Source organism: Rhinolophus ferrumequinum, chromosome 10, assembly GCF_004115265.2.
Source record: "Rhinolophus ferrumequinum isolate MPI-CBG mRhiFer1 chromosome 10, mRhiFer1_v1.p, whole genome shotgun sequence".
Lineage (NCBI taxonomy): Eukaryota > Metazoa > Chordata > Mammalia > Chiroptera > Rhinolophidae > Rhinolophus > Rhinolophus ferrumequinum.
This window is the reverse complement of record NC_046293.1, coordinates 52,487,926-52,505,506: the sequence shown is the minus strand read 5'-3', so window position 1 is coordinate 52,505,506 and position 17,581 is coordinate 52,487,926. Positions and strand designations below refer to the sequence as shown.

At 51.3% G+C, this 17,581-nt stretch overlaps 1 protein-coding gene across 2 annotated transcripts; it reads left to right on the top strand.

Moving 5' to 3' along the window:
- Positions 1-6,463: 6,463 nt before the first annotated feature.
- LOC117028616 (keratin, type II cuticular Hb5) lies at positions 6,464-12,996 on the top strand. 2 transcript variants are annotated; one of them, XM_033117441.1, is made up of 9 exons: positions 6,464-6,956; positions 8,642-8,850; positions 9,442-9,502; positions 9,638-9,733; positions 10,379-10,543; positions 10,809-10,934; positions 11,345-11,565; positions 12,333-12,364; positions 12,803-12,996. In XM_033117441.1, exons 1-9 carry the CDS (start codon positions 6,537-6,539, stop codon positions 12,994-12,996), a joined length of 1,524 nt encoding a protein of 507 aa, XP_032973332.1. In that variant the 5' UTR covers positions 6,464-6,536. The 2 variants fall into 2 exon arrangements, with proteins under 2 accessions (XP_032973332.1, XP_032973333.1); XM_033117442.1 differs by having other exon boundaries at positions 12,333-12,368; positions 12,810-12,996.
- The last annotated feature ends 4,585 nt before the right edge of the window (positions 12,997-17,581 follow it).

Below are 17,581 nucleotides of genomic sequence, written 5' to 3'. Positions count from 1 at the left end.
AAATGCATCGTTAGGTGAGTCGGTGTGCAAACCTAGGTGGTGGAGCCTACCACACACCTCGGCTACATGGTACAGCCTGTTGCTCCTGGGCTACAAGCCCGTACAACACGTTACTGGACTGAATACTGTAGGCAATTATAACACAATGGTAAGTGTTTGTGTATCTAAATATATCTAAATGTAGAAAAGGTACAGTAAAAATATGATATAAAAGATAAAAATAGTACACCCATCTAAGGCACTTATCATGGATGGAAATTGCGGGACTGGAAGTTTCTCTGAGTGAGTCAATGAGTGAGTGGTGAATGAATGTGAAGGCCTAAGACATGACTGTAGATTTTATAAACACTGCACACTTAGGCTACACTAAATTTATTGTTTAAATATTTTTCTTTCTTCAATTAGAAATTAACCTTAGCTTACTGCGACGTTTTTTTGCTTTATTGTATGAACTTTTTATTTTTTTAACTTTCAACTCTTTCCTAATAACACGTACCATATTTTGCCACATATAATGTGCACGCATGTTTTAGGTCCAAACTTTCAGAGGAAAAAAATCTTTCGTTTTAATTTTTTAATTCAATTTTGTTTACATTTAGGTACTTGCTTTTTGTGTGATAAAGGAATTTCAGCATTTATTTTTTAACATATTATGGTACAAGAAATTTTATGTAACAAATAATTACAAAACACAAGAACAGATGCAAGGTACAAGAAATTTTATGTACCGGTAACACATTTACGGTATTTATCCATCATAGAAGGCCAAGAACTCTTTGTCGTTGCAAGTTTGTTGTAAGTTCAACAAAACCGATTATCGTATTCCATGGTATTATTTTGCATATGGATATCGTTATTGATTTCTAGCGTTACACTTTTAAATCATAAGCAAAAATAAAAGAATTAAAAACATTTATATAGATACGGAATTAGTACTACCCATGTATAATGCGCACCCTCATTTTTCCCTCACAAATTTGGGCAAAAAAGTGTGCATTATACATGGCAAAATACGGTCGCTTAAAACACACACACATTGCACAGCTGTACAGAAATATTTTTTCTTTATATCCTTATTCTATAAGCTTTTATTTATTTTTTAATTTTTTTAATTTTTTTTTTTTAATTTTACCCTTTATCTTTTTGTTAAAACAAAGACACAAGCACAGAGATAAGCCTAGGCCTACACAAGGTCAGGATTATCAATATCTCGGTCTTTTGCCTCCGTATCTTGTCCCATGGAAGGTGCTCAGGGGCAATAGCGCTGCATGGAGCTGTCATTTACTATGATAAGAATGGCTTCTTCTGGAATGGCTTCTTCTGGAATGGCTTCTTCTGGAATGGCTTCTTCTGGAATGCCTCCACAAGGACCTGCCTCAGGCTCTGCTTAATTATTCTTTTCAGAAGTATGTCCATGATGGTTTGCTTGGTTTGTTTCTTTTTTTCATCACAGATTTGCTTGTAATCAAATAATGCTCCATGAACATTCCCGTCTACTAATGAAAACCTTTCTAGTTGGGGGTCCATGTTTCCAAACTTTTAAGGAGCTTGTTGAGGTCTGCAAAAGTTTTTGCTAAAGACTTCACTGTGAATATTCTTGCAGGTTCCTATTTTTCTTCCCCTGCAGTTGCTTTTTCTCTTGCCTCTTCTTCAGCTAGGGGTTCCTGTTCCAGTTCCAGTAACTCCTCATTAGTCGATTCTTCAGGAACCACTTCTAGGACCTACTCAATGTCGTCCTCATCCACGCAGGTTAAAGCTGTTTCCCATCTCAACAAATGTTGGTTTTTGCAGTCTTTGCACTATGACATTATGGTAGTTATGATGTCACTTGGCGATAGGAATTTTTTAGCTCCATTAAAATGTTATGGGATCGCCGCCATATTTGTGGTCCATTGCTGACCGAAATGTTGTTATGTGATGCATGACTGTAGCTCAGTACTCCAGAAGCAAGATCTCATTTGGGCAACCTGACTCCCACAGAGGCCCTGAGTATCTTTCCAGCACAGGGCCGTAAGGAGTCTGGCTCCACATCAAGTAGCTGATAGCATTAGCTGTCAGTTTTACATAGCTGTTATTCTCCTAAGATTTAGGGAAATGGTTCTAGTGCTAAAAAGAAAAGAAGAAAAATTCCCAAACCAATAATATGTCCATTTCTGAAATTAGAGGCTCTGTTTTTACTTAGCATCTGCTCTGACCCACAGTAGCTATGGGAAACAGCAAAGCCACCAGGGAAAGCTGCTTGCAGGATGGTGTATGGATAGCTAGAGTTTCTTAAGAGTTCCTGGGTGGGAAAGAGTTTTTAAGAGTTTTCCTGGAGGGAAAGCCTGGGAAAGGAGAGCTGGGCCAGCCCAGAGAGCAGCTCTTCCAACTGAATGAGGGGCCCAGCTTCCAATGTGCTGGGGACGAGCAGGTGGTTCATTCAGTTCCTTCCTGTTGCTCTGACCTCATTCCTCTCACATGGGGTCTCTGAGTCCTGCCCAAGTTTTATAAAAGCCGAAGAAAGTGTCACAGGGCTAGAAGACCTTTCAAGAGCTGTGTCCCAGCACCAGGAGGTGGTATAGATTCAGATACATAATAAAATGTGGAGGAGACCAGGAGAGATGATGGGTGATGCCCAACTTGGATGAGCCATGTGGGCAGCCACCAAGGCCCTGTTCAGGACAGGCCTTGCCCACGGGGAGCCCATCAGGACTGAGTCTGGAGAAGCCAGCCAGGAAGGATAGTGGGATGGTCCCTGACAGAGCCCAGGCAGATACAAATCCAGAACTGAAAGTGTCGACAGGGCAGGACGGGAAGCTATCTGTGCTCGCTTATCTTTGGACAAATCCTGAAAGCATTTCTAGCAGCAGAGGGATTTCAAGCACAGTAGAGACAGCAGAAGGGAAGGGAGTTAGTAAGGCCCTGGTGTGAGGAAGAGCAAGCGTGGCCCCAACAAGCATCACAGCTTAGGTAACATGCAGGAGGATAAACCATCCAAGGTGGGTGAGAGTGGGAGGGAGAAGGCCTCGGGGGAAACCCAGGAGTGGAGTGGGTTCAGAGGGAGTTGGGGAAGCTGCCTGGGGCTCCAGGGTGGGGTGAAGAGCCTCCCTTACCCAATTAGCTCTTGAAGGCTTCCTGAAAGAGGTGACTTCTTGGGAGCATTTTAAATGATGGGAAGGACATGGGTCCTTGCGTGGAAATAATCAGCACTGGGTGTGACCTTCAAAAGGTATAGGGGCAGGAGGGGACCAAGGTGGTGATGAATGACAGCACTCAGAACAAGAGGGTGTGGAAGAGGATAATTGGAGCTCCCTGGAAAGCCCCGGAAAGAGCATTTTATGAGCTTTCTACTAAGACAGGGAGGAAGAAAAATCACCGCCTCCCTTTGAGTAGTGCACGAAGGCTTCCTGGAAGAGGTGGCTGGCCATTCTGGGACATTCCAGGCAAAGGTGGAACCAAGGAGAATGCTTAGGGTATGGAGAGGGGTGTGGGGTACAAATAGAGCACAGGTGGGTAGTAAATGAAGAGAAGGCCAGTGAAGGCAGGTTGGCTCCCCCCCAGCACTGGACAAGGATCTGGTCCCCCTGAGCAGAGGTGGTAGATGATGGGCACAAATGGGCGTGGGGCTCTGTCCCTCCCTTGGGCGGAACCACACGGCAAACGCCCAGATCCCGTAGGTCCAGGGCAGCTGTGCCAGACCGGCCTGGTCTGTGAGTTTCTCACTTGCCCTGGTGACTTGGGAATAGCCCCATGAGGATGTAGCCTCTCTTTCCAGCCCAGCCCCTCCAATCTAAAATGCTATCCACACAGCTGTCCTGAGCAGCCTTGGGCTCAGCTGCCATCTTCAGTGATGCAAAATTCACCCCTTGCCCATGAGCCCATCCCTGTGTCAGGTTGCGCCTGCCCTCAGTACTGACACACCCAACCACGTGTGCCCACATCATTGTTCTGGATAGTTCTACTGGTCCTGGATGGGCGTTCTATTTCTGAAAGCAGTGGGGTTTCCCCAGGTCTCCTGAGTCTCCTGACTCTCCCTCCCTATCTTCAGTACCCAGGCCCAATTTGAGGAGGTTTAGGGGGAGCGGGGCGTATGGGGGAGCAGCTGACACAGGAGCCACCCTATAGGGAAAAGCTCCCACTCCCTCCTGCTCCAAGGAGAGAAGCAGAAATGGGTCTGCTTCCACCCTCTTCAATGAGCTGAGAGAGAGCGGAGGAGGCTCACAGGAAATGAGAAGAGGGTGAGCTTTTATGGGTTCTTGAGGCTGGCTGAGCAAGGGGCCGGCCATCCCCCCTCCCACACCCGGCCCTCTCCCTCCTCCTCACTTTTCCCTCCTCCCGACTTCGTCTGGGCCCACACCTCCACTCCAGGACGACACAACCGTCAGCCAGCGAGCTCACTGTCCGAGGCACCAGAATACACCCCTGGACCCAGGCCAGCAGAGCCCCTGATGAGAACTGGGCTCTGGGAAACCATCCCTGTGCTCCCCCATATAGCTTCCTCTCTCCACCCCCAGACTCCACCCCAAAGTTTGATACTAGTAAAATCAGGTTAGAGAAAACATGAAAGGCAGCCTTGAAAGGGGAAAGAAGTCATAAATGTGCAGAGGAGGCGAAGACCGTGAGTGGGACAAGGAACAAGCCCAGTCTCTGCTGGTGAAGGATGCAGGGGGTGGGGGTGGGGTGTTTCTGATTGGAAGTAGGAGTCCCTTTCCTTTATACAGAGTTTCCTGGTCCCCAAGGCTCATTCTTGTGTATTATCCACTTAATTCTCCCCACGACCCTGGAAGGTAAGAATGAATCTCACATTACAGTTAAGGAAATGGAAGCTCAGAGAGGTTAAGAACTTCCCCAAAGCCACATAGCTAGAAAGGGTCCAAGCTGACACCTGAACCAAGCCTTCCAAGTTTGAGTCCATTGTCCAGGTTGCTAAATCCCAGCAGCTTCCTCATGGGTAACTATGCTCTGAAGAGCATCTGGGGCCAGCCAGTGAGGCCACCTGCTCCTCCCAAGGTTTCTCTGCCCTACTCTGATGAACAGGTATGGAATGTGGAGCTAGAAACCAATCAGCCTGCTCCTGGGTGAACACCTGTGGTGGACTCGGCCCCCATAGTCCAGAAAGACCCCAGCCCTGCCCTCCCTTGGGAAGGTCCCTATCTGTTGGGGACACAGCATGGCAGCCAGGATGGAGACAGGTGGAGATGAGGGCAATTCCAGGACACATCGGTCATCTGAGGGAAGATTCAGGGATTGGTGGCACAGTGGCAGTGTCTGGTTCTGGGAGGCTCCCTGGAGGAGTTGTCACCCTTGGAGGAATTTCATCAGCTCTTCTTCATGAGGCTCCTGATATCTCGGGTGGGAGGCTAGCCTCCCTGGGGGCAGGGACCACATCCCCCGGTCTGTGCTCACTGAACGTTGCAAGAATAGCCATCATTATCCTAATAAGTGGCCCCAAGACACACAGGGAGGCAGGGAAGTTAGAAGGAGCCAGGATCCCACAGCCCCCAGGAGTCAGAAATCACACAGTCCTTGGATGAGAAAAGCACCTTCCCACCCCGCAGTCTCCGAATGTTCCTCTAAGGGTGACAGTTCTGGAGCTGATGGACAGGATGAGCACCTCTTCTGGCTGGTGGTCTTGGAAGAAAGAGAGGCTCACAGGACCTGTTTCTTCTTAAAGAGCCAAGGGAAGGTGCCCAGAGCTAGTTCATAGCAGCCAGGTTATCCCAGGATAAGGTTCTCTCATCCTTTGGCCAAGCAAGAGAAAGTAAAGGGAGGCTCCCCATTACCCACAAATGGCTGTTATTGTGGCCACGGAAAATTGAGTGGTTTGCAGTTTGCTGAGTGAGAAGTGAAGGTTCTGAAGCAGTGTCTTCTGGACTGGAATCCAGAAGGTTCTAAGAGACCATGTGCCCCAACCCTCTGTCTTACAGGGAGCGTGGTCAAAATGGCCCCTCTGGACCTGAACCACCTTCCAGGCAATGCTGCATGGGTTTGGACTTGCCTGGTCTATCAGCCCCGAAACACAATGATTTACTTGAGAATGAGTCCTGGGAGGAGCCAGGAGAACAGAGGTAACGACCTCTCGTGATCTCACCCAACCTGGGACCCTAGAACTTCTCCTTGAGACAGAAGCCCCAGCCTCTGCCCCAAACCCATCCACCTCAGACTGTTGTGAAGTTCAAATCCGTCTCCAGGTGTGGGTTGAGGCCATCTCACAGGGAGAAGGAAAATTAATTACTTAATACATGTAAACAGCTTTGAAGATGAAAAGTGCAAACGCACTGAGTTCCTAATAACATCTTCAATACTTTTACAGAGTCCCAGAGTCGCCACTGAGCTCACCTTTAAGACGAGTCCTTGGGGAGTTGCTGGCAAACTCCCCAAGCCAATAAACAACATTAAATGCCTTTTCACTCCTTTTATGCAGCCAACCCCAGCTCTCCCCACTAATAAAAGGACCAGGGAAGATCAGAGAGGCCATAAGGAAGCCACGCAACACACCCCACAGCCCTCACCACCGAGGACTCCCGCAGCGCTCGGCCTCTGCTCAGACCCACAGGATGTCGTGCCGCTCCTACCGGATCAACTCAGGATGTGGGGTCCCCAGAACCTTCAGCTCCTGTTCAGCTGTGGCCCCCAAAACTGGCAACCGCTGCTGCATCACCGCTGCCCCTTATCGGGGGGTGTCCTGCTACCGGGGGCTGACGGGCTTCGGCAGCCGCAGCCTCTCTCACCTGGGCGCCTGTGGGCCCCGCATGGCTGTGGGCGGCTTCCGCTCTGGCTCCTATGGCCGCAGCTTCGGATACCGCTCGGGCGGCGTGTGTGGGCCCAGCCCGCCCTGCATCACCACCGTGTCTGTCAACGAGAGCCTTCTCACGCCCCTCAACCTGGAGATCGACCCCAACGCACAGTGCGTGAAGCATGAGGAGAAGGAGCAGATCAAGTGTCTTAACAACAGGTTCGCTGCCTTCATCGACAAGGTCAGTGAGGCTCAGCACAGTCCAGAGAAGACCCCAGCCCTGCCCTCCCTTGGGAAGGTCCCCATCTGTTGAGGAGACAGCATGGCAGCCAGGCTTGAGACAGCAGAGGGAGAGAAATGCAACCGTTATAGGCAGAAGGATCAGTTTTCATCGTTTAATTCCAGCCAAGGGTGCTGAGGACCCAGAGTGGTCCAGAAATCAAGTCTGTGGTCTAAAGTGTGTGTGTGTTTCCAGAGACAACGCAGGAATATCGGACTTGCCCCTGAAAAACTGTACTAGGCACCGTGTGCTGGAAGAGTGGGAGCTAAGACGGAGAACAAAGGGCGTGTGGCTTATGGCTCGGGCAGTATGCGAAGGGGCTGGGGCAGGGCTCGGAGCCACGCTGCCTCCCCCATCCTGGCTCTGCCCCTCAGCAGTATGAGACCTCAGGCATATTATGTGTCTGGGTAACAGAAGTAGCCTCATATGCTGGTTGTAAGGATTAATGTGTTCATGCGCTGGCACATAGTAAGTGCTCAATAAATGTCAGCTGTTAGTATTCTTTTCCAAGGACAGTAGTGGAAAAGGAAATCTGACCATTAACCAACCATGCTTGGCAGCTTCCTTCATATGTGGAGGGCACGGAATGTGGAAGGGGAGGGGGCCAGGCTGGTGGGAGGAGGCCGAGCAATGCAGTGTGATAAGCACAGCACTGCTGGCAGGCTGCCTCCCCAAAGGCCTGCCTCTGTACCTCCCTTCACGTTGGCTCCTCCTGTGTCCACAAGACCTCACTCCAGCAGAGTAGACAGGACGAGGCTCTGGAGTCTGGGATCAGGGGCTCGGAGGGTAACAGAGGTGACCTTCCTGTTATCACTTTCTCTTTAGTGATCTTTCTTAATCCTCAAAATGAGCCAATGGAGTAGATATTATCTCCGTTTTTTGAATACCAAATGGAAGCTGAGAGAGTTTAGATGAGCTGCTCAGACATACTGTGGTGAGCAGGCAAAGGGGACTCAAGGGGCTGCAGACCCCAACTCCATCACTTACTAATTGTGTGACAATGAGCTAGTCATTTCACACCTTGGGGTCTCAGTTTCCCCATCTGTACTATGGAGGAAATCTTTTCCCCCACCCAAAGTGTTGTGAGAATTGAATGAGATAGATAGATAGATAGATAGATAGATAGATAGATAGATAGATAGAGGTATACGAGTATGTGTGTTTGACTGTGTATGTATCTTAACATAGGTCCTGGCACCACATAGTAAATATTCAATAAATGTTGCATAAATAAATAAATAATAGGTAATTATAGTAATAGTTAAATTAGTGGAGCACTTACTGTGCGTCAGGGCCTGTTCTAAGCACTTTACGTGCTTTAACTTGTTCAATTCTCACAACTCTAAGGAAGGTACTGTTATCTCTGTTTTAGAAATGAGAAAACCAAGTACCAAGAGGTTAGACAACTTACCCACTTAAAGTGGCAGAGCTAGGGCTTGAACCACACCTTTGGTTTCAAGCCTGGGTGCTTTCCCTCACACCCATACTGCCTCCCTGGGAGCAGGGTGACAGGCCGCTTGAGGTGCAGACACTCAACCCCATGGCTTAGTCCTTGGCTGGCTCTGGAAGCATCAGGGCAGAGAGAGTTCTGGGAACCAGGCACTTCCCTAGACGCCCCATTGATTCTCTCACACCCTGGGTTGCAGGTGCGCTTCCTGGAGCAGCAGAACAAGCTGCTGGAGACCAAATGGCAGTTCTACCAGAACCAGCGCTGCTGTGAGAGCAACCTGGAGCCGCTGTTCAATGGCTACATCGAGACGCTGAGGCGGGAGGCCGAGTGTGTGGAGGCGGACAGCGGAAGGCTGGCCTCAGAGCTCAACCACGTGCAGGAGGTGCTGGAGGGCTACAAGAAGAAGTGAGTGCACGTGACCAGGGAGAACGCAAGGGGCAGGGGGAAGGCTCCACCCATAACCCTCTTGAAGCAGCTTCTCTAAGATTCCTGCTTGTCAACAGGGACTGCCTGGCACCCCAGGGAATGTCCAGTAGGGACCGAGGTTTCTTCAGAGTCTCTGGCTTCACCTCCACCCTTTGGAGGCCCCACGGGTCTTAGAGCTGGTTTCAGGGGAGTGAGGAAAGGAATCCTGATGGAGTGTTGCAGCTGTCTTTGTCACTGCCCCTCCTGGCTCACCTTTATGTTGCAGGCTCTGTGCTTTTCCTGCCCAGGTCACTAACTCTCTGTAGATCTAGGATGCACAGATGATTTTAGACTTAAGGGATGGAGTGTGCTTCCCTGATCTCATCCCACAGGCAGAAGAACTGGGATGGAATAAGCCAAGTTGGCATAAGGTCTAGCTCATGAATAATGCACAAAATAGACCATGGAGAAGACAAGATAACATCTGCAGGGAGTTAATCTCTTTTGACCCTTGGAAGAGCTTGCCTGGGAATGGGGATGGTACCCAAGCCCTGACCTCTCAGCTCTGGCCCCCCTCTTCCCCACACTCAGGTATGAAGAGGAGGTGGCTCTGAGAGCCACAGCAGAGAACGAGTTCGTGGTTCTAAAGAAGGTGAGGGGGCTGGGAGGGAGGGGAACCCATCTGCACAACCTCCGGTGGGGGGTGCGGCACCACCCTGAGCACGGAGTCACCTTCCTGCCCTGGGCCTCCTCCCACACGCGCTCCTCCTCTTCTCTCCACCACCAGGACGTGGACTGCGCCTACCTGCGGAAATCAGACCTGGAGGCCAACGTGGAGGCCCTGGTGGAGGAATCTAGCTTCCTGAAGCGCCTCTATGATGAGGTGAGGGGCCCTTGCCAACCAGCCAGGAAGGGGGAAGGAAGGTGTGGGGACCTGGGGGAGAGGGGCGAGGGTGCACTGTGTGCATGTGTTTGCCCCCTGTGTGATGTGTGAAAAGAACATGTACATCCACAAAAGGCGTGTGTTGGGTGCTTGTCACAGACACGGGTGTATGTGCCGAGTGAGCGCCTGGCATAGTGTTGGAGAATGTGGACTGTGTGTGCTGGGGCCTGTCCGTCTGTGAGCAGCCTGCGTGCTGCAGTGTGTGTGCCTGTGCGCTGGTCTGGGTGCATGTCAGTCTGCACATGGATATGAAAGTATAGATGTGGGGGTGGGGGTCAGGGTGGGTTTCTAATTCGAGAAGGGTCTTAATGGATAGATCACTAGTCCTGGCATTCAAACCCCGGCTCCCCTGCTGGGTGACTCTAAGTCAGGTTTTTTTCACATGCAGGGCCTCAGTTTTCCCATTTGTTAAGTCAGGGGCTGTCCCCAGCTGAACTCTAGGGCCACTTCCAGGTTTATTATTCTAGGATGTGCCTGTATGTGAATGCTCCCAGTGTCCCCTCCAGAGTGTGCACTGACCCCGGGGTGGAGCACATGGCCCCTATCAGGCGCCAGAACCAAATGTATTGGCTGTTGGACCCCCAGGAGCTTCAGATTCTCCACGCTCACATCTCAGACACCTCGGTCATCGTCAAGATGGACAACAGCCGCGACCTCAACATGGACTGCGTCGTGGCCGAGATCAAGGCTCAGTACGACGACGTCGCCAGCCGCAGCCGGGCCGAGGCCGAGTCCTGGTACCGCAGCAAGGTGAGTGGCACAGGACACCTGCCTCCTACCATGGCTGTGGGAGGCATGCGAGCCTCATATGAGAAAAGGCTTCTTTTGTCTGGGATTCTGAGTCCTAGGGATGGGAACACAAGGGCGGACAGCTCTCAGGTAGAGGTGGCCAGGCATGGCGGCCCTGGATGGTGGCCCAGGCTGAGCACTGGACAACCTGCACTACCATCCGTGGTGTCCGCAACCCGTGGGGTGTCCCATCCTGAGCCTCAGGAGCATGTGTGCTTCCCCCCAGTGTGAGGAGATGAAGGCCACGGTGATCCGTCACGGGGAGACCCTGCGCCGCACCAAGGAGGAGATCAACGAGCTGAACCGCATGATCCAGAGGCTGACCGCCGAGATTGAGAATGCCAAGTGCCAGGTAGAGTACAGGGAGGCCTCAGATACCCAGCACAGGTAGTCTGTAGCACCAGGCCCTTTGATCCCCGGAACGGCAAAGGCCTGACCCCAACCAGGCCTCAAAGTGTACACATAAGGAAGCAGGGACCCAGAGAGACGGCAGGAGCTCTCCCACATCACACAGCACGTGAGCTGGGATGAGCCGTGTTACTGACGACCTCCTCCTTGGCCACCCTGCAACTACCATCAAGGAGAGATGGTGAAAATCCTACCTATCTCCTCCGTTGTGTTGTTTACATCCCATTAAGTACCTGGTCATAGGCAGTTAACCTACCTTCTCTCTGGGACCCTCCTCTTTCTGCTCCAGCTCCGTCAGCTGGAGTGAGCCAAGCTGTGCTTTTTCTCATCCTTGTCCTGACGTCTTCCCCATAGCGGGCCAAGCTGGAGGCTGCTGTGGCCGAGGCGGAGCAGCAGGGTGAGGCGGCCATCAGCGATGCCCGCTGCAAGCTGGCCGAGCTGGAGGCCGCCCTGCAGAAGGCCAAGCAGGACATGGCCTGCCTGCTCAAGGAGTACCAGGAGGTGATGAACTCCAAGCTGGGCCTGGACATCGAGATCGCCACCTACAGGCGCCTGCTGGAGGGCGAGGAGCACAGGTGAGGCTAAAGAGGACCTTGGGGGGCATAGGAGGTGAAGGCCCTGGTCCTCTGGGAGTGGATTTCCTTAAGCCCAACTGTGAGCTACATCTCCGTCCACTGCTAGTACAGGTCAAACTTCAATAATAACTATGAAACGCTTATTATATGCTTGGCCTGTGCTAAGTGCTCACCGTAATCCTCACAATCCAGTGAGGTATAGGTTTCATTTTTCCCATCCAAAGATAAGGAAATAAGGCTTAGCGTTCAGCGACTTTCTCGCGGCCCCACAGTTAATAAGTACAAGAGCCAGGACCTGCACCCAAGTCATGTGCCTCTGACACCCATCCTCTTCCAGTAGCTTCCTACTACACGAGGCTGGAGCTTGGCCTGCAGACAGGCTGTGTACTACAGGGACAATGCCCTCTGTATGCATGCAGTAGCTCTTCATTGACCACAGAGCCCTTCACACACACGCTGGTGCATGTGACTCCACTGCTTTCTGTGAGTCTGATCGCACTATCCAGGGTGGCCCAGGGCACTCAGGGTGGAGGCAAAGGGTAGAGTTCATACTCTCACCCACCTCTGTTGGAGATCAGGCTTTGTCTCCAGGGCCAGAGAAACGGTTAAAGAAAGAAAGTGAGCCTTTAATACTGACTTTGGAGGAGACTTTCCTGCCTTTGGAGGTAGGACCAGACACAGGACAGCCCTCTCTGTCCCCAAGCAACCATGGGCCTGGAGGAATCCAGTTCAGTGTCCAGAGCTAACAGACGTTTCTTGATCCATAGGCTGTGCGAAGGTGTGGGCGCAGTGAATGTCTGTAAGTATCTGCTTGAAACCCCCTAGAAAGTGGCTTTGTTGATGGGCAAAGTGGACCCCGACCGCCTAACCCACTGAACCTGACATGTTTCCTGACTGGGAAGCATCCTGTCATCCTCCCCTGGCTCCCACAGGGGAGAATGAAGAGGGTTAGCCAAGGCAGAGTTGAGCGCCCTCCCCTGGTGGTGACGTAAACTGCAGGCCATGGAAATAGGGCCAGGCAGCTTTGCCCCTCTGGGTTCGGGCGTCCCCTCCTCCTTCTTGCCCAGTCCCCTAGAAGGGCTGAGAAGCTGAGAGGAATTGGGCCTAAGTTATTAACCATTAAAATCCTTTGAGGCGGAGGGAGCTCCTGCCACGCGGAAGCCATTTAGGGCCTGTCCCGAGGTCGGCGAGATCACAGCAGACTGCTCACCCCTCCCTGTTACCTCCCTTCCCACAGGCGTCAGCAGCTCCCGCGGTGGAGTCACCTGTGGGGGCCTCACGTGTAGCACCACCCCTGGGCGCCAGATTGTCTCTGGCCCCACGGCCACCGGGGGCAGCATCACGGTGATGGCGCCTGACTCCTGCGCCCCGTGTCAGCCCCGCTCCTCCAGCTTCAGCTGCGGGAGCAGCCGGTGCGTCCGCTTTGCGTAGAGTCGGGGTCCACCTGCGTCCGCCTGAGCACAGATGGTGTGTGAATGGAAAATGTGTGCTTGCTTCTGGAATCTTACACGTGTTCCTACAAAGGAACAACAGACCCCGGGGCCGCTCTGCCACCTTCTCTTAGGGAGTTGTTTCCTGGTTCTCTGGGCTTCGGTTAGAGAGTCATTCCCAGGCTTTCACTTCACTCCAATTTGACTCAAAAATACCTGTGGCCAATTTGTAGTGTTCACCAAGCTCTCCGGGACATTACCAGTCAGCCGGAGTGGCAGGACATCATGAAAGCATGGCCTTCCCCTGGGACAAGGAATGAGCCTAGCCTTCCATCCAGGTCTCCCACAGCCTGAGAATCAGAAAGGAATTCCCCCCACCCCAGCAGTTCCCTCTCCTGGCTGGGACGGTCTCTGCAGGAAGCACTCCTCTGGTTTTTGTGTTGTGCTTGTCTCTCTGACTGACTGCCTCCCTCTGGGTTAACCTCTTCCAGCCAGTCTCCTCATGTGACCTGGTTGAGAGGCCCATTGGGGTGGGGGGGTGGGGGGAATCCTTTTGACTTTGGACAGGTCTTGCTAGTCAATGCACCTTATACATTTCAAAGAAAACTCCATGGTTGCTACAGATCTCCCCCTGCAGGTGCAGGGGAGGGGTCTATCCAACGCAGAGCGGGTGGGATGGAGAGGGTTAGGCCACTTCCTGGGTCTCCCGCTTGTTACGACTGTCTGTGGTGGCTTGCCTTCTGGGTTGTCTCAATTGGTGTTTCAATAAATGCTGCTGCGATGCAAGGATATGTGATCTTGTGAACACAATGCGTGCTTCCTCCAACATTCTGACCTCAGCTCCCTCGTTCCCCTCTCCAGCTGGTCAATGCTTTCCAGCCCCCGCCCCATGCAGTGTTTCCTCAGGGATTCTGCCTCTTCCTGTCCACTTCCGTAGCCTGATTCCAACTCCGTCGACTCTGGCCTGGAGCAGAGCTCCAGCTCCCCCATGGCCTCTTTCTCCTTCACCCTACCCCACCACCCCCCAGCAGCCAGAATCCCAGCTCAAACTCGTCACTCTCACCCCCTCCCGCCTGGTTCACACCAGTTCCCAGCCTAGGCATGTGCTCCTATGCCACATGCAGGCTCCCTCTGTCTCCTCTACTCCCACCTGCTCCTCAGCCCTGTTCAACCCCCCCCCAGTGCTGATCTTCCTTGGATGCAGGCTCCATCCATGGACACAAGTCTAACCTTTGAGGCAAGCAGGGACCATCTCACGTGGACACATAGGCCATCCCATGCCCCTCCTGCCATCTGCCTTTGCTTCTTCCCACAGGCACCTGTCCCCCTCCCCCTGCCCCACAGTGTCCGGAACCCTAAGCATCTCTGATTCTGTCTTTGTGGCTCGGGGCCAGGGATGTCACTGGGTGTGTCTGGAACCTGGATCAAGCTGGAAGTATCTCCTCCTGGTTTTAACCCCCAAATAAGTCCCAGGATGGGGCTCTAAGACGTGTCAGGCCTGGGATGGTTGGATGAACTCAGGCAGCTCGTAGAGAAGAAGGTGTAAACATCAGTCCTCTTGGACTTACCTCCATTTCTCCATTAGGAGAACAGATTGGCTGTCACTATTCCAGGCAAATATCCCCCTGCCAGCCCCCTCTGCTGCTCATCCCCTGGGCTTCCCCTGGGAAGAAAAGTTAAGGCCCGGTGCATTCTGATGAATCGTTAAGTCAGGCCCAAAGGGTTGCAATTCTACTGGAGGTTGTGGTCTCTTCTGAGGGCTCAGGCTGCTGCTTTTTCAGGTTTGGTGGCTGACACCAGGCCATCTCCTCCAAGTTTCTTGCCTGCTCCCCTCCTTTCTCCCACCTCTCTGGACCGTGAGGACAAGGTCAGAGTCACAATAGGCCAACGTTTAATTTAGGGCACCTTATTCATCCGCAGGAAAGAGTAAATCTCGGGGACTGAAAAGTCAAAAGATCAAAATGTGAACATCAACTCTGCCATGCCTTAGTGAAACCCTGGGCAAGAAGCAGCCTCCATGCTCTGCGCATCAGCCTAGGGACCTGTGAGATGAGCCCTTTCCAGCCCTGCCACCTTCTGGTTCTGGTTTGCTGGAGTGAGTCCATGTGTGGGGAAATCACCTTGCTATTTCCATGAGTAGGGGCCAAGCATAACTAAAATGCCAAATCTGACACTCCTCCCCCAAAATACCACACCATGAATTGAAAAGCCAAACAGCCAGGAGCTTAGAAATATTAATAAGCTTTTTAATAAGTTTCCATGCTTTGTGTGCAAAGACCAGTCAACTGACGCAGTCAGCCAGAGGTGCCATTGGCTTATGAGGATGAAATCTCTCTCCAGCCCTCCTTGCGGTCAAAGCAAAATGCAGAGCAAGCTCTTCTGGTTCAAAGGCTTCTGCCTTCTCCTGATAAAAGAGCTATTCCTCGTGGAAAGCAAAGGGTACAATCCAAGGATAACTAGAATTAAAGTTCTATTAGAAAAAGAAATTTAAAGCAGAAGTCAAGTGGTCTGAAATCGAGAGATCAGGGAAAAGTCAGACGAGCAGGTGGCCCAAACAATAAAGTTGGCTCATGTGGGTGATTCCAGCACTCTTTCCTGGGCTCCCCTTTCCTCTGAAACTCCACAAACCTTGCTAAGACTTCTGTCAGTGAAAATCAGACCTTCTGTCCATATTCGACTCTTATTCAAATATTCAGTGCACCCTCAAAAGCACACAGGGTCTTCGAAGAATGAGGAAGTATGGAGTACAGTTCTTTCAAAAACTCAGGTAAGCTTGGGCTTTGGTGTCTTCTTTCCTCCCTGAGGCCACAAGTGTTCCTTGCCAAGTCTCAAGTCCCCTCCACTGTATACCATCGTCACCAACACCTACTCCAGGGCCAGCTCCTGCTCCCGGCTGCCCCAGTGTCTCCAATTGTCCCCTGCTTCAGTCTTTGGGATCTCAGGAAACAGATTAGTGTCATGACCCACTGAGCCAAGCATAGTTAGAAACACGGATAAACCACAAGCTCAAAGAAATCACGAATCATATTCCCCTTTGCAATGAACATGGACACGGGAAATGACCATCTGGGAATTCCCCTGTGTGCATATCCACGTCTCTGCCACTCTGGGAATGTGGACGTTGAGAAGCGACTGTAACTAAGTGTTGTATTTATTGAAAATTAGCGTAACGAGGACACTTGCACTAAGTTCTACTATCTTTGGGTGGGCGAACCTGCAGTGGCAGAGGCATCGTTCACCGCTACCTCACACCACTTTAATGTCCCCACCTCTCCCCAAACCCTTTTGTGCCCCCAGAAATCCCTGCCCGTTTCTGCTTCATTAAAAACCAAAGGGTCCCCCAACGTGCAGGCTGTTATTCCCTTGGAGCTATTGGACAGTGACGGGGTGAGATGGGTGCCAGGGCACGGCGTGGGGTGGAAGCAGCACTCAGTGGATGAGCTTTTGCCTTCAAATTGAGGAAAACACCAGAGCCTCACATATGGATACACACACCCTCCACCACCACCATCAAAAAGATCCTTCTCCCTATGCCCCCTCCCCGGGGCAGGATGTGCCTAGTGGGACTCCTTTCCCTCCTCAGAGAAGACCTGGTGGCCCTTTGAACTTGATTTTACTCCTGTTCAAACTTGGTGGGATCTAGGCCGTGATGTGCCCAGAATGCAGACCCTCTAAGTCCAGGAAGCAGAGACTAGGGACCAGTATCCTAAAAACAATCTTGGTCCTCCCCAGGTCCCGGAAGACCAGTGTGTCCCCTGGGGACACATTCTGGAGGCATCAGAAGGACTGCATTGCCAGGGAGAACTACTCGAAAGTTTTTCTGTGTCCTAAGATCAAATATATTATTCTTATAGCAAAATATCTTCACCCATTCAGGTCTGTTTTTTCAATCTTTTTTTTTTAATCCCAAATATTATAAGGTGGGAGAAGTAGAATTCTTCCTGTAAAACAAGTGAAAGAAAGTTCCTCATCAGAAACCCCTCTCTCTACCTCATCACATCTGGGGGGACACCTTTGCATCAAAGGGGGCTCTGAGGAGACTTCCCTAGGCAGAACTTCTTGGGAAGTGTCAGTTCAGGTATAGGCCAAAAACAGAGTTCCCCATTCAAGTGCCCCCAGCCAAACCATCGGGGAAAACGCCCTCCAACCGGTGGTCTGAGTTTTGATTCTGGGTTCCCAGACAGGAGACCTGTTCTAACCACCCTGTTATAAGATCTGTCCAAGATTCTTGGGGAGCAGAGGCTATGGGACGATTTTTTTGCAAATACTTCCAGGAAGTTCCTTTATGTCACCCTCCATCTCCTATCTCTGGAGTGTCAGACTAGCAAGGTAGGATCAACTAGAACCCCTCATCCAGGAACATTTTGATGGGCCAGGATGTTTAGCCTGAAAGGAAAATTGGGATAAGGCAGTGGAAAGCTTATGAAATTTGGCATTCCCTAGACCTCTGTTTGGATCCTGGACTAGCTGTGTGACCTTAGTGAAATTATTTAACTTCTTTGGGCCTTAATTTTCTTACCTGTAAAATGAAGACAATAACACTGTCGCTAAGACAATGGAATACATACATGATGTGCCAGGCAGCT

What these genes read in the sequence shown, in the direction of transcription:
- LOC117028616 (XM_033117441.1), top strand. Translation starts at nt 6,537, where the DNA reads ATGTCGTGCCGCTCCTACCGGATCAACTCAGGATGTGGGGTCCCCAGA. An exon ending in TCGCTGCCTTCATCGACAAG is followed by an intron (nt 6,957 to 8,641) that starts GTCAGTGAGGCT and finishes CCTGGGTTGCAG; the next exon opens with GTGCGCTTCCTGGAGCAGCA. An exon ending in TGAAGCGCCTCTATGATGAG is followed by an intron (nt 9,734 to 10,378) that starts GTGAGGGGCCCT and finishes TTGGACCCCCAG; the next exon opens with GAGCTTCAGATTCTCCACGC.